General features: G+C 42.2%; 1 protein-coding gene across 8 annotated transcripts in view; it reads left to right on the forward strand.

Annotated features, from left to right (window-relative positions):
* The window catches only part of HDAC9 (histone deacetylase 9), a 425,839-nt gene that overhangs the window by 142,785 nt on the left and 255,274 nt on the right, over nucleotides 1-27,780 (forward strand). For 5 of the 8 annotated variants that reach the window (XM_081881910.1, XM_081881911.1, XM_081881909.1 and 2 more), the window contains one exon: nucleotides 14,881-14,943. In XM_081881910.1, the coding sequence (XP_081738036.1) occupies nucleotides 14,881-14,943 (63 nt within the window). Of the gene's footprint in view, nucleotides 1-13,746; nucleotides 13,800-13,964; nucleotides 13,988-14,340; nucleotides 14,504-14,880; nucleotides 14,944-27,780 lie in introns of those variants that run through there. The other 3 variants (XM_081881912.1, XM_081881914.1, XM_081881913.1) reach the window with 3 other exon arrangements.

Raw genomic sequence — 27,780 nt, forward strand, 5'->3', positions numbered from 1 at the left:
ATGCAAACCATGGGCTGTGCTACTGATCTGTGGCTGCTACCTACCCAGAAAGTGTATAAAGGAGCCGGGAATGGCATGTGCCTAAGGGTGGCTATTTGGCTCACCAAATAATGCTCAGGTTACATTAGAAGGATGCCTTTGCATTAAGTCATTTTAACGCCCCCCCCCATATATCTCTAAACAATTTTACTCTGTGCTTTATTTTCCTTAGGTTCAGGGTGGACAGTAGAAGCCAAAGGATGTTGGTGGTGGTTATTATTATTTATTAATTTTATGTACTGCCCTTTATCTGATCATCACAGGGTGGTTTCTGGTATAAAAACACCAAAATACATAACATAATAACAAACGAAACAGTAACTCCCCCCCCCCCAATATTTTTAAAGGCTATAGATTGTTTAATTAGCTAAGGGACTGGGAGAAGAGGAATGTTTTCGCTCGACACCTAAATATATGTAATGAAGGCACTAGGCAACCTCCCCGGAGAGAGCATTTAACAACAACAACAACAACAACAACAACAACAGTTTATTTATATCCTGCCCGTCTGGCTGGGTTTACACTCTAGGTGGCTACCAATGGAATATTAAAAACATAAGGTGGGGAGCCACCACAGGAAAGGCCTGCTAGCGACTCAGCTACATTAGTAAAGAAAAAGTGTTTTCTATGCATTATAACACTGTGACACAACATGGCGCTGTGGAGTTCTGTCTTTTGCCAATGTGATTTCCCACTTCGAGGTTTACAACGCGTTTTTCTGAAACACTTTTTTATGTGTCTCGATGCAGCCCAGGATAGTTATGATGAAGAGGGGAAACTATGTGAAACATCTGCTTTTCTCACTGCCTGTGTAGTGTCCAAAGGAAGAAGTTTCCCTTCTTTCTCTCCTACTTCCATCCTAAGACATGTATCCTAAGAACTTCCACATGTCTTCAAAGGGGAGATATGGAAGCTACTGCTTTGTGTGCGCTCTGGATATACACAACACCATTTTGGGCTACTCGGATGTATGATAAGCTACAACATTTATTTATCTTAACATGTGTACCTCACTTTTCTGTGAACAGTCATAGAGCAAATCACTGTTCCCCAGCATCATTTATATTGCAGACTCAAGCTAGATTATGTTAAAATTCCCATATGTCAAAAAAAGCAGCGCTTATATATAATGCTAAAAGCCATGGAGTCATACTTATAGCTCTGACTACAATTATTACTGAAAGAGATAAGAAAATGGCTATAAAGGGACATGGCTTATAGGAAAAATCTGAAAGAAATATCTTGTTTTTGAACTTGAAAATGCATGTGACTCATTTTTATACAGCTTGAGAGGGATGTTTCTTGTTTGTTTGTTTTCGTTTTTGTCCCTAAAGTTGTCAACAGGGACCTTTTAAAGTCAGTTTGTACCAGGTGAAGGTATTTTAGCTACTAGGCAACTGCAAATCCTGGATAAATTTTGAATATAATAATCATTCCTTGGAGGGGAACATAACTTCAGAGCTCATTTTCACAGTGATATAATAAGGACATAATTTTTCCTTGGGGATCAAGCAAGTTTGACGTAAATGTTTATTCCTACTCAGTTGTGTTGTGCATTGATTTTTTAATTCCTTGTTTATTAAGTGTAGCATTTCCTTTAATTTGAAATTTGGCTTAATCACAAATAATTGTATGTGCCACAGAAGGGTGCCAGCCTGTGAAAAGGTCTCCTTTAGCAGTTTTAGTATCAGTGCTACTTGATGCCAGAATTAGTTGAAGGCACTTAGGCAGTGATGCTGGGGGTATAGGAAGCACAAAAACTGCTGACCCTTTTGCTCTTCAAACTCTGTGATTTTTTGCCCCCAACACAATTGTTAAAACCCCGCTATCAAGCAAATTTCATTTCATCTTTTGTTTTTGTTTTTGTTTTTTTTTTTGTAATTGCATTCGTTTTTTACCTTTGTTTTGCCATTGATTTCAAAGGAGCCCTATCCTGTCTTCTGTTGCCTGCAACTTCAGTGTTTTGCATCCAAATGGTGTGGGATTTGGAAACTTTGCACCCCTCCCTCAGGCACATTGGACAAAGATGAATGTGAAAAACTAACACCAATGACCCTCCCCACAATTTTTCACATTCGCTTTTATTTTTACATTTAGCTTTAAGTTAAAATAAATGATGGCTAATAATAATAATAATAATAATAATAATAATAATAATACCCCACCCATCTGGCTGAGTCTCCCCAGCCACTCTGGGCGACTCCCAGTCAAATGTTAAAAACAGTACAGCATTAAATATTAAAAACTTCCCTGAACAGGGCTGCCTTCATTTCCTTTTTCATTCATTTCCTCTTTCATTTGCTTTTAAAAGAAATTTACCGTACACTGGTGAGTCTTCCCTAACAGCAAGCATTGCCTCCTTCAGCAGGAATTAGAGGATGTAGCAGTTTCCTGTACTTCAAAACAGTAATATTAATAAACTCCATGCCAATTAAAAAGTAACTATTTTTGTATGTACCTCACTCTTTGTATCCTAGCCAACACGTCCCCACAATCACATGGCCAAGAAAGGAGTATTTATTGTTGTTGTTATTATTATTTGGCCCTAGAGGTTTTCTGCAGCACAAAAGCTTTGAAGTTGCAATTTAAACTGCTGTGGCTGGGAAAGTATGACTGCTCTGATAACACATTTCCTAAAAATGTTGGTTCTAGACACTATAAAAGGCAGAATACCTGGCTAGAGAAATCAGCCCATTCCCATGCAATGCATTTTCAAATGCTCTATATCTTTATCAGTCATTACAGTTCATATTACCTAGCTTTGCCCACCTTTTAAAATCTAGACAGTATAATAAAAGAAAGAATTTCATTGTTGTTGTTGGTAGCAGACTTCCTAGATTTGCGTTCAGCTCAGGGAATTGCTGTCTGCACTGGCTTCCAGTTTGCAGAATTATGGCCCCCCAGAGCTTTTAAGGTTGTGCCATTTAGAAGAGCCTTACAAGGTGTTCTTCCACAAAGGGTTTAGCTAGAGTGAAACACTTCAGATATGTATATTTACAACGGGACAGTTTTATGAGAGGCATGGCATCATACATGTCTCCTGAAACAGGGATGCTTATTTCCACTCAACAGCTGTCCCTTGCTAAGCTCTAGTGCTTGCAAATAAAGTTTTTAATAAATAAGTAAAGTAGCACAAAAAGGAAAATAAAGGGTTGTAAAACAAAAACGAAACAAAAACCCTGAAATATAAGATTTTATTTATTGCATGCATATACTGCCCATCTATCAAAGTCCTAAGATTAGCAGTGCTCTTCTGTCAGCAGGAGGTGAGTCTTTTCCAAATAAAATTGTTAGAATAGTTAACAATGTAGGACAGAGCAATGCATCAGCACAAGATTTGTCATTTTTGAATGAACAGAGTATTCTGCCTCCAAGTGGCCAAAAGTAATGTCCCAGAAATGTTTACAGCCAGGAGAAGATAGTGCCATGGATCCATTGTGCCCCTCGAATTCAGATACCAGAGGTATATTGCTCCTTAAACATAGACACTACTATCAGTTAATTATGTCAATGTGTGGCCAACAAGCTGGATCCTACTTGATTTTTTTTGAATCTCAGCTGTGTCATACCTTGTGTTTGCAAATGCAAATTTGACAATACGATGGCAAAACTGTTCAATATATGTTGTACACGTAGTTGCAATAATGTCCACATTCAGGGTACCTATAAAAGTGTTGGCATGCAGAAGGCCGGGAGGCCAGCTGGCAAGCCCCAGCTGGGCCGTTTCCTTCCAGCCGTCCCGCTGCGAAGACCATCGGCCTCTGCTCTGACATAAATCAGCGACCCGGGCTTCAGAGCCAGGGCATACTATCAGCAGAGCGAATTGCACACACAGAATAGGCGTGAGGCTTGTGGAAGCATACTACAACTACAGATTTATTAATCATAAATCATGACAAAGAAACATGTCATCTCTCTCTCTCTCACTCTCTCTCTCATCTTCTCAGAGAGAATGGAAAAAGCAAAAGCTATACACACAGCGGAAGTTCCCAGCAAGCTATGCTGGAATGTAAACAGACATGTGACATGCAACAGTTCCACACATCTGCTCCTTAAGGTGGAATAGAAATCTCAACAAAGTTGTCAGAGCTATAAGTATGAATCCATGGCTTTAGGCTTTCTGTACTTTATCCATTAAAATGAACAATGAAAAGGAAACCACAATGAGATTGCATGAGTAGAAGGAAGTTAAAACAACTAGCACTTCCTCTCTCCTGTGTACCCCCTAAACCCTCTCTACAGCGTTGGGGCTCATGAACTACAGTGCACTGCAGGAGTGGGAATTTGCACCAAAGCAGGTGGAGACATCTCATGCAAGGTGTCTCTGCTAGACATTGGAGGGTTTCCCCTTCCTCCATCATCCCCCCACAGGCTGTTCTGGAAGACACCCTGACTCTCCACAGAGGTTATGGGGGGACACAGGGACTGAAAGGGAAGGAGAGAAATAACCAATAGATGCTATTTAAATCAGGTTTAGTTTACTGCTGAGCACCACAATAACAAAGCCCTTAGAGGTGTAGTTTGCATAGATCTGGGACAGGAGGGTTCATTCGCTAAAATAATCATGAACAGTGCCATATCTTCTCAGGAGCAAGGAAATGACAGGCTGCATGCCGTCTCAATCCCACTCACTTGAGAGTAAGCCCCACTGAATTCAATAGGACTTACTTCTGAGTAGACACAGTTAGAATTTCACTGTTAAACATGAGTGCGTTCTGTCGGATCGTGCCCCTTGATGTTTACTATGCCTGCCTTTAAAATTTTGTGCATAGACAAATATTAGCAAAGCAAAACGTGAACCAACGATGTTCATTCGTGAGTGTTTGCTAGTAATAAAAGAAGCTATTCTACACTGCTAATACATTGGTTTTGCTGAAAAGTTCCATGAGCAATGAATTCCTGCCGTGACACTATTACAATAAAATTTGCCTTCAGAGGCTTCATTAGCACTTGAAGCAGCAATAAGCTGTGCACCAGCTCTGCATAATAGACCTCTTTATTGTGGTAGATTTAGAAGGAAACTAACAATTACCTTGTCAGCTCTTGTCTCCAGGTGGCACAATAAAACACTTGGATCTTGTAGCTTTACTATTCAGGGATATTTATTTATAACCCCTTTCACAAAAGAATTAATATTTATTTCTATCCTCACATATAAATATATTTTCAGCCAGTCTAACTTGCCCTGTGGAATGAGTTTTATTGCAGTTTTGAAACTAGCTTATAGTTGGGCTATATATATATATATTCCTATGAGTTACATAGAAGTAATCTGCATTTTCAGAATACAAGTCCTGCTACAGAGAATGATGGGAAATAGAGAAATAAATATGCTGGGTTTGGGAGTGGGGCAATGAGCGCCAGTGGCCTATTAATTCCCTACTATACTGTGCAATCACAGCAGCAACTTTGTGCCCAGTATTCCCAGTTCTAGAGGACTATCTGTAGTGTCCAGCTTTTATCACAGGTGAAGGAGGGCAGTGAAGTTGTGTCAAAGTGTGGATTTAGGCAAGATGGAACAAAGCATTCCAGGTGCATAGGAGACCCCCTTAAAATGTGTTCTGCATTTTATAGCTTATGCCAGGTAGGACAATCACTGACTCAGAGGTTGCTCACCTTTGGGGGCCAATGGGCAGATTTGGAATGTTGAGAAAGTATTGTGGGCACAGAAAGGGGCAAGGCCTAACAAAATAGCTTCAGGGTGTGTTTGTTCAATAGCACGAAATGGCTGCCACATATTAAAGAGCAGAAAGAGAGACAGGAACACAAAATGGTGCAGTTATGCCCCTCATCAGTCATGTCACTGGAAAGAAAGGGACCTATATCAGCCACCACCCTGTTCATTCACAAGAGAAGTGGTAAAGACTTTAGGACCAGGTTCAGACAATTTAAAGAAACACCTTCATCCGTATGAGCCTGCCCCAAAACCTTCCTTTTGCAGTCCTGCTTTGGGCCCTTTCACCATCAGAAATGGGGTAGGGAGATAGCCGAGACACAGCATTTTCAGGTGTGGTGTCCCAAGATCTGGAAGTGACTCTCAGGCTTCCCTGCCTGGCTACATCATGGCTCACTTTCGGTGGTGCAGCAAATGCAGTTTTATTTTAGGGAGTTTTGTGGAGCCCCCACCCCACAAAAGTCCTCCCTTCTGTTGTGAGGTTGTCATGCTACAGCCCATTTTTGTAAATAGATCATTATCCAATTTTCAAAACTGCAAGTGCCAACATTTGGACTTACTGATGTGCCCCTTCTAGCCATCATATTTTACAATGTATGATCAGTTGTGGCAAAAAATCCTTGACTCCCTTCCCAGGTAGCTAAAGTTGTAGAGTTCAAGTTTCAGTCTGCAGTGGGCTTTCTATAACCTTGGAACCTTGGCATTTTCTTTAAATCAAACGAGGAGGAAATTGCAGCACTATTTATCACATGTGGAAAGGAAAACATTTGGAGAGATTCCTGAGATGCGATGTAATGCTTCTTGCCAGCGTTCTTCTCCACATCCTGAGCAGCATGCCTGTAGAGCTCAGCACGGGAGTAGCTGGAGCTGAAAGCAATAATATGCTAGGTGTCGCTTGCATACCTCTTCCATGATGCCACAATGCTCATCTTTTTATATAACCTACCAATTTCTTGATTGTTGTTTTTTCTTCTTCTTCAGTGAACTGGCTTGGCAACAGTGCGCCTATAAGCATTAACTACTGCATATCCAGCTGGCTTCGTGGGCCTCACACGTTTATTGTTGTTGTGTTAGCTATAAATGCAGGGTGAGCTGTAGGACCCAGGCTGTTAAATTCTGGGCAAAGACTGATTCAGTTCAGAGTTGTTATGTTTTCTTGTTGCTGGAGCGTGTGGGAAATGACAAGCTCTTTTGTTGGTCCATAAAGAGCATTACTCCAATCAATGAGAGAATCAAGCACAAAATCATGAATAAGCAAGGAGAAAACAGTTCCCAGAAACTTAATCACAACTCTAAAAAGCCCAGAGAAATTAACTGTGTCTTATCTGAGCTAGGAAGGAAGCATCCAATGTGGCCAAGCAATGGCGGAGCCAAGAGGCCTCTCAGATGGCACCCTGATCTGTTATTTCTCACAGTGGGGTGGGAGGCCCAAGGAAGAAGCAACGTTTGCTATTTGTTTGCACTTTGGTAGAGCATAAGAAGGGTCCTGCTGGATCAGGCCAGTGGCACATCTAGCCCAACATCCCTTTGTCACTGTGACCAACCAGAGGCCTTGTGGGAAACTAGCAAGCAGGACAGTAATATTCTCCTTCTGCAATATTCAGATTTTTAGAAGACATCTGAAGGCAGCCCTGTTTAGGGAAGCTTTTAATGTTTGATGTATTACTGTATTTTAGTATTTGGTTGGAAGCTGCCCAGAGTGGCTAGAGAAGCCCAGCCAGATGGGCGGGGTATAAATAATAACTTATTATTATTATTACTGCATCCAATTGTGGAGGCAAGAACAACCGTGTCTGAGTTGCCATACTAACTTGAGTAACTAACTAACCATGCTCCAGTTAGTTAGTTAGTTCAGGGATGAGGAAACTGAAGCGCTTTCCATGTTGCTGGACTCCAATTCCCCATCATCCTTGATCACTGGCTACACAGAGGCTCATGAGAGTTGAAGTCCCAACGAAATCTGGAAGGCCACAGCTCCTCCACATCCTTGAGCTAGCATGTAAGTTGTTCAATGGGACTAATCTTGAGGAGAAGGAGAAGCAATTTCTTTGGGTTCAAAGCCACCTCCACCTCATCGACACTGCTAGGAAAAGCAGGATTCCATAACCAGAGGGATTATAGCTGCATTGTATTGTATGACGGCCATCTTCAAATATCACATGGAAAATGGGGCAAGCTTGTTTTCTCCTGCTCTGGAGCACACAACCCAAACCAATGGATGCAAGTTACAAAAAAGGAGATTCCAGCTAAACGTCAGGAAGAACTTTCTAACAGTAAGAGCTCTCTGATGGTGGAACAGGCTCCCATGAGAGGTGGCGGACTCTCCTTCATTGGAAGTTTTTAAGCAGAGTTTGGATAGCCGTCTGTCATAGATGCTTTAGTTGAGATTCCTGCATTGCAGAGGGTTGGACTAGATGACCCTCAGGGTCCCTTCCAACTCTACAATTCTATGATCGCTGCTTCTACTAGGGAGGGGTATATTTGCCCATTTTGGTTTATTTTTTATTTATTGAATTTATATACCGCCCTATATCCAGAGGTCTCAGGCAGTTTCTTTCAGTTTCTCATTTTTTCTCAATCCTAAATTCAGTTTTCCATATTTCCACAGCAATTTCTGTGTTGTTGTTTAAAAAAACAACCCTTGTGCAAATATTTCTACATTTCTCTGAATTAACACATATTGGTATGCAACTTTGACTAATATACGTATTTTTGCAAACAATGGTTTTCTGTATGTTATTTTCACAAATACACACTTTGGTGCACATTTTCGTCTACTAGATGCATTTCTGTACATGTTGGTTGGTTGAAGAACTGCATCACAAAATTCAGAGAAGTGCAGATTTCAAAGGATATCCAGTATGTGGTGGAGCTGCAGCACTCACCAGACCTCCTTCTGCCTACATTCCTGCTGCATACTGGGAAAGAGAGGGGGAGTGGTGCGAATGTGCCAAGAGGAATGCCAGTTTGGCTTCACTGTCATGTTTGCAGTGTGCTGACCTCACCACTGCCTTTCCCTCCTCCTTTTCTGTACCAGCATGTAGCAGTGATGCTGCTGAAAAGAGGTCAGGTGAGCGGCACAATCCCACCACGCCATCGACTAATGGGGACAGCTCTTCCTTAGTTTGTGTGTTGATACGAAAAGTATGAATAAGGTAGCTTCTCTTGCAAAGAGGGTTCAGAGATGGATATGTCCTCTGGGACCTTTCCTGTCCCCACACTGCTGCCAAACTCATTGTGTGCATTCCTGCACTTCACCTGTTAGGAAAAAAAGTGCAAGGTAGCTTTGCTCGCCACTCCAACTCTGTACTGTTCTATTATTTTTGCACCATGTTATTTTCCCTTGCAGAGCAAATGAATCATGCAAACTAGCCACAAATTCCCCAAAGATAAAAATACCTTGAAGTATTTCAGTGTGAAAAGGGGAGGTAATAACACCAGGTTAGTAATTATCCTAGCAGGTCAAATGATGCAGAAAATCTCACACGCTCAAATATCCTTAGGAGACACAGCTAGTCTCAGAGCTGTTTAAGACTGTCTTTCCCCCACACCTCTCTCCCCAATCCTCTAATTCAGGTTTGATTACTCTAGTCTGCCATGCAAAGGTTATTGAATGATTTGTAATTTCAGTTGCTTACGTGTCTTATATTTCTTATACAGAGCAGGCTACAATTTAGGCTTAGTTTATCCTTAAAATAACTCCATGATAAGCTGAAAGGTGAGATGAATTGCCTAAAGCTACCCAGTAAGCTTCATGGAAGAGCAGAGGTTTGAAAGTTACTTGAAAGTCAAAGTCTGGAGAAAAATAATCTTACAGAAATCAGTGTTGAGACCATATGTTATGTTCATGAATAAGCATGTATAAAATGTTACTGAAAACTTTTCAGTATCAGATACACAGTTTGCTAGCTTATCAAGTATGCAACAAATCTGGAAAACAAATCTTTAGGCCAATAATTTTTGTAGAGGATAGACATCCAATTCAGTGCTCTAGAATTTGTGGTTCAATTTACCATTCAGTTCCCACCTGCAGGCATGTATGCCTCATTTGAAGCAGGCCTCTGCTACCTGACTGTGCTTCGAAAAGGATGAGAGCTGAGTAAAGCTGAGAGATTGGTACCAACTTGAGCTGCCATCTGAAGGCTCACACCCCCAAGACACCAGACCTGCCCCATTTTTCTGGTTCTTGGGAAGGGTTTGTTAGCCTGCTAATAGTTTAAAGTTGGCTGCCAAAGGACAGTAGTATCTAACATGGGGTACAACGATGTTTTTAGGCCCATGGACACAACCTAAATTTGTGAGCAAGTGCTATGGGCATCACACTTTCCATGGACTTCTTTCCCCCTCTCCCCCATCCCATAGATCAGCCCTCGCCACAGAGAGTGACACACAGAGAACCCACACATAAACATTTTCTTTTCCAGGAGTTCTGGGATCCAGTAGAATTAATCCGAGGTTTGAAAGGGACATAGAGCTGAAATAAGTGGGAAAGAGTGTCACTTTTCCAGCTTCCTTCCTCAGGTCTACATACTTTTCAAGGGAGAAAAGGGTAAGCACCCTCACCACTTACAGAGCCTCCAAAAGTGTCCCTATTTTCCAGGGACAGCCCTGATCTGGAGAAGCCACCCTGGTTTCTGATTTGATCCCAGAATGTCTGACTTTTCCTTAGAACATCCCTGCTTTCACTGGAGAAATGTTGGAGGGTATGGAGTTATCCAACACCCAAATCACCTGAACACAATCCTGTATAGGGGAGGTTTTTAAAATGCTTTATTATGTCTTCATATATATTGGAAGCTGCCCAGAGTGGCTGGGGCAACTCAGTAAGATGTGTTGGGTATAAATAGTACAATTTCCATTATGGAACGGGACGTCCCTATATTCATCAGAGAAATGTCGGAGGGTATGCACTTATGGCCTAGGGACCTAAAGACCCAGTGGGCACCAGGGAAAGACCTCAAGAGTGCTCTTGCACTCATGGGCACCATATTAGTGACATTTGGCAGTTAGAGGGTAACAGAGTAGCATAACCTGGGTTTTCGAACTAACAATGAGTTTTGAAACAGTGCTGCCTCTGTTTTGAGTTGATTGTTAGTTACCGGAACCTTTTGTCATGGTGGGAGAAAGCAATTAAGGAAAATAAATAAAGCTAGCTTTCCCTTTGCTAGCTTACCTTCATTTCCTGCAAATCCAAATGCACAGCCCATTGAGAAGATCTTCTGAATAGGTTCCACTTAAATTAATGGGTGCAGCACAAAGACACTCCTAGATTTTCATTTCTGTCAGTGGGGGATATAGATAAGCTCCTGCTGAATTGTTCCTGCTATGGATAGCCATGCTCTGTAATTTTCCTGTGTTCCACATTAGAATATAGAGATTAGGTGCCACTCACACCCAGTGAGAGGACACAGTGACATTTTAGATTGTCTTGACGTCACTAGAAAGAGTGATCCATACAGTTTGGTCACTTTGCTCTGCTTCATATCGATTTGTGAGCAACCACGCATGAGAAGAAACTAGTACACAAGAGAGCTTTATTTATTCAAGTCTGCCCCACTAATTTTTGTTAAATAATGGTGATTTCAGGCAATATTAAAAAAGGGTTGGTTTAAGATGCATTTGTGGAGAGTGAGTACATGTCTCTTGCATTTTGACCAGCTATTCTTTTCTACATTATTTGCAACACATGGCAGGATTGAAAAACCCACTAGTGAAAAACCCACCCATGTACCAAAAGGCATAACAATGGATTTTGTTAAATCAGGCACCTGCCATGTAAGCAGGGCTACAGTCCCCTATATTGTGCTTAGGATAGCTGCCTTCATGCACCTACAATTTCCCCTGGTCTTTCAGCCCTAGCCCTCTTCCTCTACTGTCCATTCAGCAGTGGTGCTGAGTTTTGCTCATGTTTTCACCCATAATTCACTTCACTCTTGATTCTCTCCCACTCTCTCTTTGATATTATTATTATTATTACAGATAGGTAGCCGTGTTGGTCTGCCATAGTCAAAACAAAATAAAAAAATTCCTTCCAGTAGCACCTGAAAGACCAACTAAGTTAGTTCTTGGTATGAGCTTTCGTGTGCATGCACACTTCTTCAGATACCAGGTGCTACTGGAAGGAATTTTTTTATTTTGTTTTTATTATTATTGTTGTTCTTATTATTGCTTGTACTTTGTTTGGAAGAAACAAATTATGAAAACTGATTTGCACATAATGCTATGCCGACATGGTAGTTTGTTCTTTCCCACCATGGGAAAGGGGAGAAGCAGAGCAGACATGATTTGACCAGCATGCACATGCTGCCCATTTGTAGTAAACCATGGTTTGCTTCCGTTCTGTGCATACAAGGCCATTATCTCATTACATCCAATATATGGAAAGCTACATGGTGAATTTATTTGTCTTTCATTGGCTGGCTCCTTTGCTAAGTGAGGCCCCATTGGCCCTCTACGTGTAAAGCATTATTGTGTCACTATAAACAGTCATAGCTTCCCTCCCCCCCCCAAGCATCCTGGGAGCTGTAGTTTGCTAAGGGTGCTGAAAATTGCTTAGCAGACCCCAATTTCCCTCACAGAGCTGCAATTCCTGCAGTGGCTTGATCAATCCCTCTCCCTAAGGAATGATGACTGTTCAAAGTGGTACGATACTGCTTTAAATGTGTAGTGCAGATGAGGCCTGAGTCTACGATAGGAATGGGAGATTCTCCAGATGATATTGCAATTAGCTCTCATTCACTCCAACCAGGAGGCCTGGTGGTCAGGGAATTGTAGCCCAACAACATATGGAGAAACCATCCATCGTGGACTGAGTTTGGGAACTGTTGCCTGGCAACTGGCAATTGGCATCAAAGGGAAGTCTGCTTCCATCATGGCTGAGGAGGATCCAAGAGCTCACCCCACTCCTTGGCCTCAGAGGAATCTTTTGTGAGAGATGCTGTCTGGTATGCTGTCACAAAGAACAAAGACAAGAGCCTGAATAATCCTGGTTCCGTATAGACATCCTGTGTGATTTTTAATTTTTTTTGTTGTCATTCCTTTCCCAGAATTGAGTAGGGTTTTGTTTTGAGGACCTTGCGTAAGCTACTTTGAGAAGCTCTCGGAGCTATAAAGCAGGAAAGAAATACTCCAGATAAATGAATAAAGTACTGAATGATACCTTTGTGACCATTCTTGAGTGTGTATGCAGCAAACTGGAATACAATTGTTTGACATGAGGAAAGGGCTGTGGAGAGCAAGAGATACGGGAACTGTGGCTTTCCTCTCGATGCTCAGTTGGCACCACTGAATGCAGGCTGGACTGCACCCAGCTTTATCCAAATGTGTAGGCAGGTGCACAAAAAATGTAAGCAGGTGCACAAAAAATGTAAGCAGGGAACCAGCTCCTTTCTAAGTATAAGTCGATGCCAAAGCAAAAAGCATATTGTCACACACATATCATTCAGAATGAAGGCAATGATACTTGGAGTGATGCACGTGACAACAACACACTTGCTTTTGTTATCTGCTGCTTCCCATTTGCTTAGAGATGGTCTGGTATCCCCACTTGGCTTCTGTGCCTCTCCCTGCAGTGTAAACCATGAGTAGCTCTGAAAGACAGGATGAGGCGTGCCAGTGTGTATACCTTTAAGCATTGCTATGCGACTCTGGAAGCAGCTATTTTAAGACAACACTTCCTTTTATATTTAGAGCGCTCTGCAGTATAAATTGTTTAGCACTTCCCTCCTCTCAGATGGAGGGTATTGTAGCTTGCAGTGCTTAACACGCTGTGCTGCAGCTGAAAACTGACATTAACGGGAACAATCTATTCAGAAATCAAAGTACAATTCCTTGTTGGATGTGCTTTCCCTTCCCTGGGGAGTGGGGCGCGGCAGGGAGGGTGGGTGCGATGGCTTTCAGCTGGCTTATTGTCTTTATTTTTTCGCTTCTTTCTTTGTTGTCAGTTGCCTGTACATCCTGCAACTGAGCGGCGAGATAGTAAGGCTCCAGCCAACTCTCTGCAACACAGCCAGAGAGGCAGGCAACAAAAATAGGTTTGCTACGCGTGGGAGAAGCAGAAGCCACCTTATGAGCAGAAGCTTCCACGGTATTATTTTAGACCCAGCACGGACCTGTTCCTCTTTTGCTCTCTTGTCAAAAGATGACACATTTGATGCGAGGGCATCAAAAATACAATCGAAACGCAGGTCTCTCTCCATCACACATAAACACGCAGGGAGGCACAGTAACCTAAACACATAATACAGACAGAGGCAGGTTTGGCATTAGGACAAGGTAATCGCTTTGGAGGGGATCGCGCTGGAGACCTGCAGTTTTTTATGCTTTTTTTAAAGACAGGGACTGGCCAGCTGGGTGAGCTGAGGTATTTTTAAATGCATTCATGCAGGCTCCAATCATCTGGCCATGCTTGACCTATTTTTGGCTCAGGCCAGCCATTGTTCTATTTCTGTTGCCTGTGGGCCAGGCTGTTGTTGATCCGTATGCAAATGAGCTCTCACAAGCTCCGGCCAACTTTGCACAGAGAGAGAGAGACAGAGAGGCAGGCAGGCAGGCAGGCAATCAAGGAGGAGGAGGAGGAGGAGGAGGAGGAGGAAGAATCACTTGCCAGGGTTGGGAGTAATTGAAACTTAAACCCCTAGGGAGTCAAGTCCCTAGAAACTGTGCTTGCTTGTTTTTGTTTTTAAGTGGTTTTATTTCTCTCACTCGACTCCCAAGAATAACCTGAGGGAGAAATATATCCCTCCTCCACCTGCTCTTGGCTTCCAGAGCACAGCTAACACAACTAGAGAGGTGCATAGTAATCAACAGTTTTATTTTCTTTTTTAAAAAAATACCTGTGTATCATTGTGCCTTAAGCTTCTGCGGCAGAGTAAAATGGTTTTTAAACTGGATTGCTGTCATAGTTGATGCTTAAGAAAACCCTGTGTATAGAAATATTTCATTTATACGTATACATATGCACATGTTGGTAATTTAGTGCCATTTAGTATTGTTTTTGGTTTGGTTTTTTTAAACCCCACTCATCCTGGGGAGGAGGAAGCAGGAGCAGAAGGGGTCGTTTCCAACTCCTCTGAACGGTTGATGATGAATCTTTCATGTAGCAGAAGTGCAGTCTGATTGGAATATGCTGCAGACAATTTACGAGAGTGAATCGTGTTTTTCCTCAGATGGAGTTTCGGGACGTGACCAGCTCTTGGCTCAGCAAAGAATGCACAGCATGATCAGCTCAGGTAAGAAGCTCTTTGCTGACTCAGCTTCTCGATCTGATAGATAGTTGCATATGTGTGTGTGACAGTGTGTGTCTCCATATATAATATATGTATGCATGTATTATATACCCACATACACAAAACCTGTCAAGAATTTGTTACTGAGTTCTGCATCTGCATCTTTCATTTATATCCAGATCCTTGTTCAGTTAAGAGCTCTGCCACAGTATTACTTCCAAGATATTCCTCTGTTGCTGTTTTGTGGCTTGTGTTTTCTTGCCCCTCTGGGAATGCTAGTTTCTAAGCAAAAGAAAGTAATTTTCTTTTCTTTTGCATTTTCCCGTCTTGCTTACAGTGGGCTCGAGGGGTGGTTGTATTATGAAGCATTTTTGTTTGGAAGTAAGCCTGCACTCCTAACCACAGTAAGATAGCCATCTGAACCAGTGAGGCTTAGGGTTGTGGTAGCTGTTTGCAATCCTAAAAATTGATTCCCTGTACAGGCTCAGACCTCTATTGCAGTTGCTAGGGCTACTAAGGTTTACTCAGCATTTTTTTTTTTGGGGGGGGGGAGTGGAATTTACCAGTGGACAACAGCTAAGAAGTGGAAGATGTAACTCATCCTATCTGGTGCAAATAGGCTTAAAGCTGTCTTCTGTAATATTATCTCTGAAAATCACAGACACTGAAAGATTTCTGCTAGCATGCTTTTCTGATTCCCTAGTGGTGCCTTGTAAGCTTAGTTATAAAGTGCATCTGTTTGTACCAGATTTGTAGTTCCTTTCCATGGTTTGAAACATATTTGGGAACACTGAAGTGAAAGTTAGATGCGATGACTCGCTGAAAGTATCTAGCGAACAGGTGTTTTAAAGATGCAGTTACCAAATTGTTGAAACTACCCCCCCCTCCAGGTTTAGAAGCTCTCCTGGCTTCTGTAACCACCTGTTTGCAATGCATGGTATGTGAAAATCACAGAAGCTGATGAGGCCATAGGAAAAGTATTATTGTTTTTGGACACACATTTTAATAAATTGAGAAATACATAAATGCTCCCAAATACAAGACACAGTACTTGCTTGGCACTGTGTGGTGCTACAGTGGTACAGTACTGATTCACAATGAAGTTTTTCATTTTCATGCCATAACCCATTTCATTCATTTTCAATTGTGTAAGGCTTGCTCATCTGAAATGTGTGATCAGTTGCATAATCTTATTCAGGCCTTCAAGTGGCTGCAACCATAATTAATGGAGAGGAAACAAATGTTTGGTTGACAGCCTGCCCATTACAATGTCCATACTCCCAGGGCACCTGTTGATCTCTATGGGATTTTATGATATAGGATATGTGATAATCTGTTGCCCTTCCTGTTTTATAAGTAAAACTAAGCATAGTGATAGAATCTCATGGGTATGCTCAGCTGGGCAGTTTGAACAAGAACTGTAGGAAGCATGCTGTAGTGAGAACCCTGAAAAGCACTTTTATTTCCTAATTACTCCCACCTTATTTTTGTAGGTTCGAATTATGGTTTGTGCCATGTGCATTTTTAAAGTACCCTTTTCTGTACCTTTAACTAATGCATAGCAGGTAGAAACCAGTAGCTGAAGCTTTATCCATCACTGTATCCCCATGCTAGGGAAAGGTTATACCTGTTGATTTCTGCCTGTTGGGCTTCTGTTGAAGCACCAGGACCTTTCTCCATGTGAAGGTGAGCACAATGCAGTGTATGCCCTCCATTGGCCCCACAATTGTGGCTGTGTATTATGTAGATTTAAAGGCGCACCTGGATTGCTGAGGGTGCAGGTTTGCTGGGTGCACAGCTGCCCATCTCCTCTTCAAAGGTTGTGGTGAGAATTGTTGTGCGGATAGTAATTCATAGCAAAAAGAGGGGAGTGCCTGTCATTGCAGAGTGGCAGAGTGTCTGCTTTGCATGCAGGAAGTGCCAGGTTCAATCCCTGACATCTCTGGGTAGGGCTGGGGAAGACTCCTGCCTGGAACCAGGAAAAGCTGCTGCCTGTCCGTGTAAACAGTACTGAGCTTGATGTGCCAGTGCGCTGACAGTATAGGGAGCAATGTTTCTATATTTAATTGGGGATGGGGTGAGTTGGCATTTTGAAAACTAAATTGGGTACACGGGCATTTTGGGACCCGGCGGGACTTATGGACTTGTTGGTGTGTCTTGGTTTATCATAGGCTAAGAAAAGTGAGGAAAGTTGGGCAGAGTTCTCCCTTAGGGACGAGCAAGTTTCAACATTAAGACTGTGCTCCTATACCTACAGGGGCGCCAGCTCCTTGGGGCCCCAGTCTTTTGGGGGTGGGGGCTGCTCCCATGTCCAAAAAGTGCAGAGGCAGAGCGCAGAGCCAAGCGCAGAGTGGCTATAGTGGCCAGCTCCCCCTGCTCCTGCCACGGAGGGGAAGGAGTGTTGATGCAGTGCCAGGAGGAGGTGGAGTAGAAGCCATTGAAGCTGTGCAGCTGCTAGGTTTGGCTGTACCTCTGGCTTCTCCCGACATTGTGGACGGCACGTCCCCTGTCCCCCATCGCCCTCACAAGCTGGCGCCTCTGTATACCCACTTACCTGAGAGTAAGTCCCACTGAACATTGTGGAACTTGCTCCTGAGCAGACATGATTAGGATTACACTGTTGGGCTCCTATACTAAACAGGTGTGTGGAAAAGGGACTTTGGGCAGGTGTAGCTTTTCAAACTCCTGGAGGCCTGTGACACGAGAATCAGCATCTGCCAAAATCATCTCTTCTGTACAACGGTTAAAGTTGCATGGTCCTTAAATGTTTGACCAGTGCTCTTCTACGTATTGTCATCTGTTGGAACGGCTTGACAGGATAATAAAGTTTCTAGGTCTTTATAGCTGGCCCTTCTCTTCCTCTTGCCAGAAGTCTTTTAAGGGTGTGTCCATTGTGGGGTTAGAATCATAGACTCGTCGGATTGTAGAGTTGGAAGGGATCCTGATGATCACCTAGTCCAACCACCTGCAATGCAGAAAGATTTCACCCAACGTGGGGCTCAGATCCACAACCCTGAGATTAAGAGTTTCATGCTCTACTGACTGAGCTATCCTCAAGGTCTTTGTGTCCACTTGAATAGTGCTTTTTTAAAGAGTACTTATGTCACTTGGAGGGGAAAGGAGAGTTAGGAAGGGCCATAGCTCTGTGGTAGAACAACTGGTTCAATCCCTGGCATCTCCAGGTAGAGCTAGACTAAAACCCCTGAAGAGCTACTGCCAGTCCGTGTTGACATTAGGTAGACCTGAAGGGGAAACATGTCAGCAGACCAGGAGGGCCTAAGAAAGAGAGGTCCTGATGGGCAAGCAGTGGTGGAGCTGGCACAGCAGGGATTTCAGGAAGGTAGATCTCGTGAAGTAAAGGGGACCAAACAGCAAAGAGGCACTAAGGAAACAGTGGTGTGAAAACAACAAGGCCACCGGCAAGAAGAGCATGAACCTAGAGTAGGTCCCAGGGTATTCTTACTATTGGCCGCTGCTATCAGTTCTGCTTACACAGCTGATCAAGAACCTTCAGCTCTCATCTGAAGGAGGTCGGGGCAGGAGAAAGCATGTAGAGAAGGTTGCCTGGCAACTGCCAAAATGCTTGCCTGCTGTTTCTGGGTAACCGCATGCTTTCTGCTTTCCCTGTCTGTCCTGGAAGAGACCCAGGCAGACATGGCGCGCTGAGGGCTCCAGTCTGCTCAGTGTAGAGCTCATGGATTGGGTATGTGCATCCCATCTGGTCACAAGGAATTTCAAGGGACTTGGCATATTGCCTGTGCTTTTTTGACCACAGGTGCCAGCCGTTAGATCCCGCTTTAAAAAAAAATCTTGTGAGCAACCTAATGAATTTTTTCATGTAACACAGACTTAAAATTCCACATGCTCCTTTACCTTCATGATGTACAGTTTGGATACCTGGATGAGAAAGCATTGGAGCGAATCCTTTTTCCCTGACCCTGATTGTGTGAGTCTCTGGATAACAATATCCGGGCCCCACAGGAGTTCCTCTCACTTTATCTCCATGGTGACTTCCTGCCTGCCAGGCTGCTTTAAAATGTAAGTCATCCGAACCAGGCCAGTGAAAAGTTGGCAGCTTTGATGGTGAATCCATCAACCATCAAATGCTAGGATTTACTTGGTTCATCTTGTTTACCTTACGCGACAATTATACGCGCACTTGGTTCAAAACTAAGTTCCGTTGAAATTGGTGCATCTTGCTTCTGTATGGATGTGCTTTCAAAAAAATGAGCTGGTTTTCTCTTTCACATGAATAACTCCATGGCTGTGCATTGCACTCTTTGGTGGGCGATATAATTGCTTACATTGCTCTGTAGCTTGTCATGTACTAAGGATGTGGGAAGGGACCACAACACAGTGCTGGTGCATATGATTTGCAGGTAAAAAGCCCCAGGTTCCATCTCTGCCCTCTCTAGGTATGGCTGGGGATACCCCTGAAACCCTGGAGAGCTGCTATTCAGTGTAGACTATCCTGAGCTAGATAGACTAGTGTTCGGATTGCATAAGGAAGGTTCTCTCCTGTGCATTAATTGTGGTGGATAAACAGTCCCTTTAGCCAGAAAACACAATGTGGCACATTTACAACACCTACCATGAAAAACAATTAGGAATTTGCACAAATGAAGCGCATACTAAATGGGTTCTGTTTCAGTCACAAAGCCTTAAATAAATTGTACAAGCATTCCTCAGCTCAGACGACTCAATCTTAAAAAATAAAACGGAATGGGTTGGCACTGGATACACATTCACAAACTAAACTGTCACAGGAGTTTCTGAGGCTACGAGGCTCGTGAAATATTGCTGTCATTTGAAGCAGCAGTTCTAGAATTCCCTTAATTACTGCTTCCTCCATTTGCCTCCCTCTCGTCTGCAGCGCCTATTATGAATGGGATGAACCGGAGAGGTAGCAATCAGAAATCAGGTTATGAATAAGGCATTCTAGAAGGGTGCTAAATAAAGGCACCTGCATGTTACTGTGTGATAATAATGGCACGACCATTATTTTTTTATATATAAAAAAATCAGGTTGTAAATTTCTTCAGTAAAAAGAAAAGAAAAGCTAGAGAGTAACAACTTCCAACACCCACTAGCTCAAGGATCAGAAAATGAATTTCCACCAAGATAGAGAGAGATACTAGTTTCTTTTTAAAATGTTTATTTCAAAAAGCTGCTTTGATGCACCCAGTTCTCCCTTAGCTCTCTCTGTCACTCACATGAACATGTGGCATCTAAGTATAGATAGCTAGGCTCAGGATTGTTGCATCAGTGTATAACTTAATGTAAGTTAGCAAGACCAAAGGGTGTGGTGGCTTGCAGCATTGTAGGAAGATGAAGTTGGCGTCCATGGCTGATATTTGTTTATTTACCGCATTGATACCCCAGTGATCTTCCAAGGAGTTCAAGGTGGGACACATGGTTTTCCTTTCCTCATGTTATCATCACAACAACCCTGTGAGGTGGGCTATTCTGAGACATTATTCAAACAAATCGCAGAAGAGTTGGAGGGTGACCAGAGTATGTGCAGATGGTTGGGTCACCAAATCAGTAGTGCACCTAGGTAATTTTGGATGCTGAACTTATGGCCTTCTTAACTTACCGTACTTCAGTTGTAAAGCACCCAGTTAACATTTATCTCCTCCGCGCACACTGCCATTCCATGCTTTATAGTCATTTTTACCTTCCTGATATGTCAGAACAAAAGCATTTGGCTAACCCTAATTAAAAGAGGCAGAAAAGAAAGTCTCTGAGCATATGCAGTTTTGTGTTTTTAACTCAGTCATAGCACCACTTATGGAGTATAAGAGTAAAATGTTGTTTTTCTTCCTTGCTGCTAAGCACATCTACCTGGGAAGAAGCCCTATTTTGTTGTAGAAAAGGATGATAAATTTTTAAAAGCAAAAAATAATAACATATGTAGCCATATATTTGCCTGGCTGGCCACTGCCCCTGATAATAAAGCATTTAGAAAATTAATAAATAGAGGATGCTGTGGCAATCAGTGTCAGCTCATAGGGTGGGGCTGGTGACTGGCATGCTGACACCAGGTTTGTTTGCCATTGCCCCTCTCTTCTGATGGTCTTGAGGAGCAGTGGTGAGGGGTCTGGAGACCTGAGGGCCAGCCCTAGCTGTGCTACTTGACCAGACTGATTTAGCAATCCAACCGCAGTTGCCACACTGCAGAAAAGCAAATAGCTCAAGTGGAGGAGCTAAGCTATTGAAAATATGTCCTCCTCTGCAATTGTCTTCACTCCATTTGACCAAACAGAAGGCACCTTTCGAATTTGGCCAGGCTTATGAGAAACCCATCCACCTGCTTTTCGGCTGCACAGTTTTGTGTTTCTTATTGAGGTACAGTATTTTTCCTGTCACTATTCTGCTGTGGCAACTCTTGCCTGGTATTGCTGCATATAGACATCCAGAAATGCTGTTTTGCTTCTGCTGTTTGCAAGTTAAGTACATACTTATTTGTCCTCTTCCTCACATTTCATTGTGCCAAGGTATTATTCCAGCCTCTTTTTCAACAGGTTGGTAAACTGCTGAGCACATATCCTTTATTCAGCTTTATTCCTTGGGTCTCAAAACTGCACATACGTTGCACATCAGGGCTGGTTCCAGAGGTTGGCAAAGACCTGCAAGGGGCCCATTGGCCCAATAGCGCTACCCTTTTCACAGAATATCCAAGAAGGTCAAATAGTTCTCAGATTGCATGTATTTTTCTCTTCCAGGTTAGGGCCCCCCAGTGAGGATGCCATAACTGAGGACCATTAAAACCCTATACAGTAGGATGTGCTTCTAAACGTGGTGCATTATCCAAGGCTGCACACACAGACCACTTGTGAGACAATCTGGAGTTGTTGTTTTTCAACCCAAGCCATTCGGAGAAAGTCCCAAATGCACATGCTCCCATCATACATATTTCCAGGCATGTGCCATTGAAACTATCCCCATTCAAGCTAAGCAGCAGTGTTTATGAATGAGCATCATGTGTCCTCTCTTTCCTCAGTTACAAAAATGGTAGAAAATGTTGCTGATACAAAACACTGGGGTGTGGTAGATCGCTTAATAATGGTCTGAACTGAATACAATCTCTTTTATTGTTAACTCTATTAGCAGGAAAACTCATATTGAAATAAAGGAAAATTTCAAGAAGAGTTTGCTTTAACATTTTATTCCTCCCCCAAATCCCCCCCCCAAACAGGATGTGATCATTTGTTCACTGCTATAGCTTGCTACACATATATCACAAGGCCTCTCATTGGAGAAAGTCATCTGTCTATTAATGGAACCAGGAAAAAAAGGGTGCTGGAAGATGTGTTAAGGCATAGGGTTGATAGCAGATAACTACTTTCTCCCATAGTGGTTGCCTAGGAATATGCTCGGTTTTGTGACTCATATTTTTGAATTTTATGTCGAGGAGATGAGCTTTTTGTTTGTTTGTTTGTTTGTTTCTATGCTTTCTGTTATCTGGGATCCAGCCTAGGATAAACTGACTTGATGGCAACTTGATATGGCAAGTGCTAGAGGAGAGTTCATGCAGAGTTCTTCCCTTGCAACCACTTTGCGCTGCAGCAACTCATCTTGCTCAGCCTACCTGGGACCGTGCGGCCATCGGCTTGATGGATTCACTAGCCCCTTTCCGGTTCATTCATTCAAAGTTTTATTTATCTATTTAGCCATAATGGCACAGTATATAAAAGTAAATAAATAAATACAAGAATTGGAAATGATTACACAAGCTAAATAGTGTGCCCTCTCTGTGTGGATAAGAACTGGGCTAACCTTCCATGGCATGGGAGATGGCCATTTTTAGCCTGGCTAAGTGTATATTCCTGGCCAGGACTCATGCAGAGGCATAGCGAGCAACTCTCCCTTCCCCTGACCCTCACCCTCCCTCTCCCACACCCTACACCCCCAGCAAGAAAAAGCCTGAATGAAACAGAAAAGAAGAAACCTTTGCAAAATGACGTGTTTTGATTGCCATAGCATATGTGCTTCCTGTAGACTGCTGCATAGATCACAGGCTGGAGAACCCATGACCCTCCAGATGTGGCCTGTATCCCTTCAGCCCAGCAAGCATGACCCATGGATGAATCCGCTTTGCATTATTTGCTATGGGAAAGCTTGCCTTGGTTTTGGAACGCTTTGGTTTTGGAACAGACCTCTGGAACAGATTAAGTTTGAGAACCAAGGTACCACTACAGTAAAAACAGTAGCCTATCTCGCAGGAATGATGTGTGGAAAAGCAAAGTACGACAGTGCTATTCCTGAGCATTACTCCTATCCTTTGAACATAATCTGTAATCCATTAGTCCTTCCTTTTCTTCTGTTTTGTATCACGTTAAGGGGGGAATGAGGGAAATCACTTGCTTATTATAAATGGGTATTGAGTAGCTGTGCATGTCATGGATACAAATGCACACACATTGATATTTATTACTGTACAAATACCATTGAAGCGGTATACCAAATTATAGAAAGTGTTAGTTATGCAGTTACATTGCATGTTCTTTAACTGCTTGGCTGGTCCCTAATAATAAAACACCTCAGTTAAACTGGTCAGGGATAGTTGCATTTATTATCTGGATTTTTTCTCCATGTCTTTACATGCTCAAATTGTTTTCTTTAAAGGAAAACAGAGAGAGGGAGGGAAGGAGGGAGAGACGCCCTGATGAAATAAGTTGACAGGAATTATTCTATACTGGATGCTGATCTACAGTGTAGTCCTCTAGAACAGCCTGACTCCTCTGGGTCAGTTATTCTTAGCTTCGTTTATTTATATCTTATGGCATTACAGGTCTAAGATTAGTTGGTTAGGCGTTATCATACCATCTGAGTTACCTCCTAATATAACTCTACACCGGAATGATTATTTATAGAGGGAGCATTCTGTCATTTTTGAGTTATTTCTAGTAGTTTAAATAGAGAAGAGTAACAGTCAAGAAAAACCACAGATTCCTTCCTGCTGCCAGAGCAGCGCAAAGATAACTGCTTCTTGAGGGGACAGCGATATTGTTCCAAAACGTGTGTTGGTTGCACATGCGACAACCCTTTTATCCCCACTGCTTTAGAGTAAAATGAGATGCCCGAGGGTATAGCTCACTCCTGCTTGGGCAGAGGAAGAAGACCAAATTGAAACGTCCTGTCAGAAAGAACACAATATCCTGGTTGATGATGACAATGTATAAGGATGTGTAAACATGTCTCTCATATATATATATATATATATATATATATATATATATATATATATATTCCTATGAAGCCTATAAAAGTGATTTCATAGTATAAGAAACGCATATGTTAAAGCAGTTGCCTGTATCTATATATCTATATCTATATATCTATCGATCTATCTGCATATTTTCTTTTTTATCTACATACCACCTGACTGTAGAAAAAAACCTCAGAGATTTACAAAAAAGGTAAAATAATAAAATGATCTTAAAAATTTATATTCATAATTTAAAACATACAGGATTGTAAGACTGAAATAAAATAGACTAAAACAAATCGAAACTCCTACAAACTTTCTAAACATCCAGGTAAACGTAAAGGTAAAGGGACCCCTGACCATTAGATCCAGTCGTGGCCGACTCTGGGGTTACGGCACTCATCTTGTTTTATTGGCCAAGGGAGCCAGCGCACAGCTTCCGGGTCATGTGGCCAGCATGACTAAGCCGCTTCTGGTGAACCAGAGCAGTGCACGGAAACACGGTTTACCTTCCCGCTATTTATCTACTTGCACTTTGACGTGCTTTCGAACTGCTAGGATGGCAGGAGCAGGGACTGAGCAACGGGAGCTCACCCCGTCGCGGGGATTCGAACCGCCGACCTCCTGATCGGCAAGTCCTAGGCTCTGTGGTTTAACCGACAGCACCACCCGCGTCCCTTTAAACATCCAGGTCGGCTCGTCTAAATAAGAATGTCTTCAGCAGGCACCAAAAGGAATACAGTGAAGGCTCCTGCCTAATATCAATAGGCAGGGAGTTCCAAAGTGTCTCATTAAACTATTGAGTTCTTACAGATGTGGTGTTGGGTATTATGTGGTATGCATAAGAGCGCCCATTCCGCTGATTGAGGCAGTCGAGTGGGCACATACTGGGTTAGGCAGTCTCACGGGTAAACTGATCCCAGCTTTATATGCTGGGATGCATTTAAATATTTATCACCCACCCTTTTTCAACACTGATAGCAGGGCGGGCTACAGAACATAAAACAAAATAAAAACAAGCAACCACGCCACAAAATAAACAACAATGCATACTGAAATATACCAGCTGTTCAACTCCCATTTGGGTAGAGGAAGAAGACCAAATTGAAATATGCTGTCAGAAAGAACACATTATCCTGGCTAACGTTGATGACTAGGGATATGTCCATTGCCTATTTTTAGGGGACACCTTGGTTGACTTCTGCATCCAGCCTAAGCAATGTCACACACACACATCTCCCTCCCCTCCCAATTCCTAGCATAGACCTTTCTAGTGGAAATTCACTAACCCCAAGAGCAAAAAGTTAGCATTTCATGTAGTGTTCGGTTTTACAATTTTTATTTTTTTACTGGTTTTTTGTTGTTGTTGTCCCGTTTTCTATAGATTGCTTTTTTATGTGCTCTGTCTAGAAATGCAAATAATTAAGCGATATTCAGCTTCCTTAAACTAACAAATAAATAAAAACATCTAGCTGCCTTATAAGGGGCAGTGTCATTAAGTGTGCATTGTCATCAGGGCTTTTTTTCAGCCGGAACTCAGTTCCGGCACCTCTCAGGTGGGCCCCATTGCCAGTCTAAGAAAACAAGGGAGGTGCTCACGGTGAGTTCTGGCACCTCTTTTTCTAGAAAAACAGCACTGACTGGAATTGGATTTATTTGCTTATTTCAAATGTTTATAAAGTGGTCCTTAAACCCAAAATAGATTAGCCAACCAAGCGATGGGGCAGGGTAAAAATACAGTGCTCAATACTGCCAAGAGTAGAAACTAAAAAGATAATGAATGTTGGCTTTAATATGTATATTAAGGTGTTAAAAGGCCTGAGTGAACAAAAAGGTCTTCGCTTAACACCAAAATATGTTACTGTAGGTGCCTGGTAGGCCTTTCTGGGGAAAGTCTTCTGGGAGAAGGGGGCACACCTTTTCCCTTGTGTTTGACTTTATGTCATAGATGTCATTCCCAGTAGAAACTAAGTACGTAATCACTACTTTTTTTCTGGGGGGACGCAAAGGTAAGCATACCCCTAAACATTTTGTGAATCTAAGTTTGGCGTCATTGAGGGGCAGTATTTCAATATAAGTAGGAAAATGAGAGTACCCCTAAACATTTTTTTAGAAAAAAAGCACTGTACGTAATATTGTATTCATCCCATTGCTTTAACATCTTTCTTACCCACAGTCTATTGGTGACATTATTTAGGAATGGATCAGTAAACATTTTAAAATAAAATAAAACCCCTCTCAAAATACATATTTCGATGCACAAAATGTTGGGTGGGAGAGAGAGAGTTTGAGCTGTATTTTAATTTACGTAGCAGTGGCCAGTGGGATGGGTTAGAGCTGCCTCCTCATCACTGTTACCACTGCAGTTTACCTGTTTGGGAGTGGGTGAGAGGGAAGGAGGAGGAGGACATAATATGGCACAATGTGATGGATTGGTTCCAGCAGTGCATCTGTGCAGCCCCAACCTCATCATTGCCACTCCCCACCCAGCCCTTTTCCCATCCATGGTAATCAGCAGCAACTCCAGTGTCAGGAGGGCAGCTGTGCCCCACCACACTGGCCACTACCACACTTACATACTCCTTCAGTACCTAAATGGTATTTTAAAATTTCCACAAATATAAAATAATAATTCTGTGACATATTATGTCTCACCACAGATGTAAGGTGGTGATGATTTACATTCCAACTTGGACCCATCGCAACCAATGCCGTTTCTGTTCTGCTGCAGCTCGGTTTCTGCCAAATACTACATAATTCATCTGGCTGGCCACTATTTAACATAAGATGTGTAACTATTTGCATATCTTACATTCATTTCATTGTACAGGAAGCATCAAAACTATGCAAAAAAGAGTCATTAAATACTTACATGTTTTGCAGACTTAAAAGCAATGTTGTGAATCAATGCTGATTATATTTCTTTGGCTGGTTTACTTTCCTGACCACAGACAAACACGTACACTGCAGCAACTTCTGCTTAGTTTTCAATTTCCATCAGAATTCTTCAGCTTCCATGTCTCACCCATTCTGAAAAACTCTGAAAAGTTCCCAATGGTCACATCATCCAAGTGAAATTTGTTTTTCCCTTTCCAGTTTCTGATCCCTCTCTGTTTCTTCCTCTACCATCAATAATTTAATTGCAAACCTCACAGGAAAGAAAAATATCTTTCCCCCCCTTATACCATTCTGTAAAGTACCAAGAACGCAGATGGTATAGTGTAAATATTATTATTAATAGCAACAGCTTGCTACATTGCTTTTAAGCAAAGCTATATCTTTGACCCTCCACCGCCACATCTGTAATATGAATATTGTAAATATGACCCTAATTTGCAGGATTGTTGTAGTGTTACTGAGACACTGTTAGAAGCATTTGGAAATTTTAGGAGAGCATCTTTTGCCAATAAAGAAAACAGGGGCACGTCTGTTTAATATTTGTAACTGTTGTAAATTATTTATAAGAATATTTATAAATCACCATCTGATTAAAAAACATAGTGTACATTAAAACATATTAAAATGATAAAATAACAAAATACAGAGCATATTATGCATACTACCTATGAAGACAACATAAAACTTCAACAACATTGGCATTTTGCTAATAAATATGGGTGGTGCTTGGT

Source organism: Podarcis erhardii (assembly GCF_964252035.2).
Source record: "Podarcis erhardii genome assembly, chromosome: 12".
NCBI classification, from domain to species: Eukaryota; Metazoa; Chordata; class Lepidosauria; order Squamata; family Lacertidae; genus Podarcis; species Podarcis erhardii.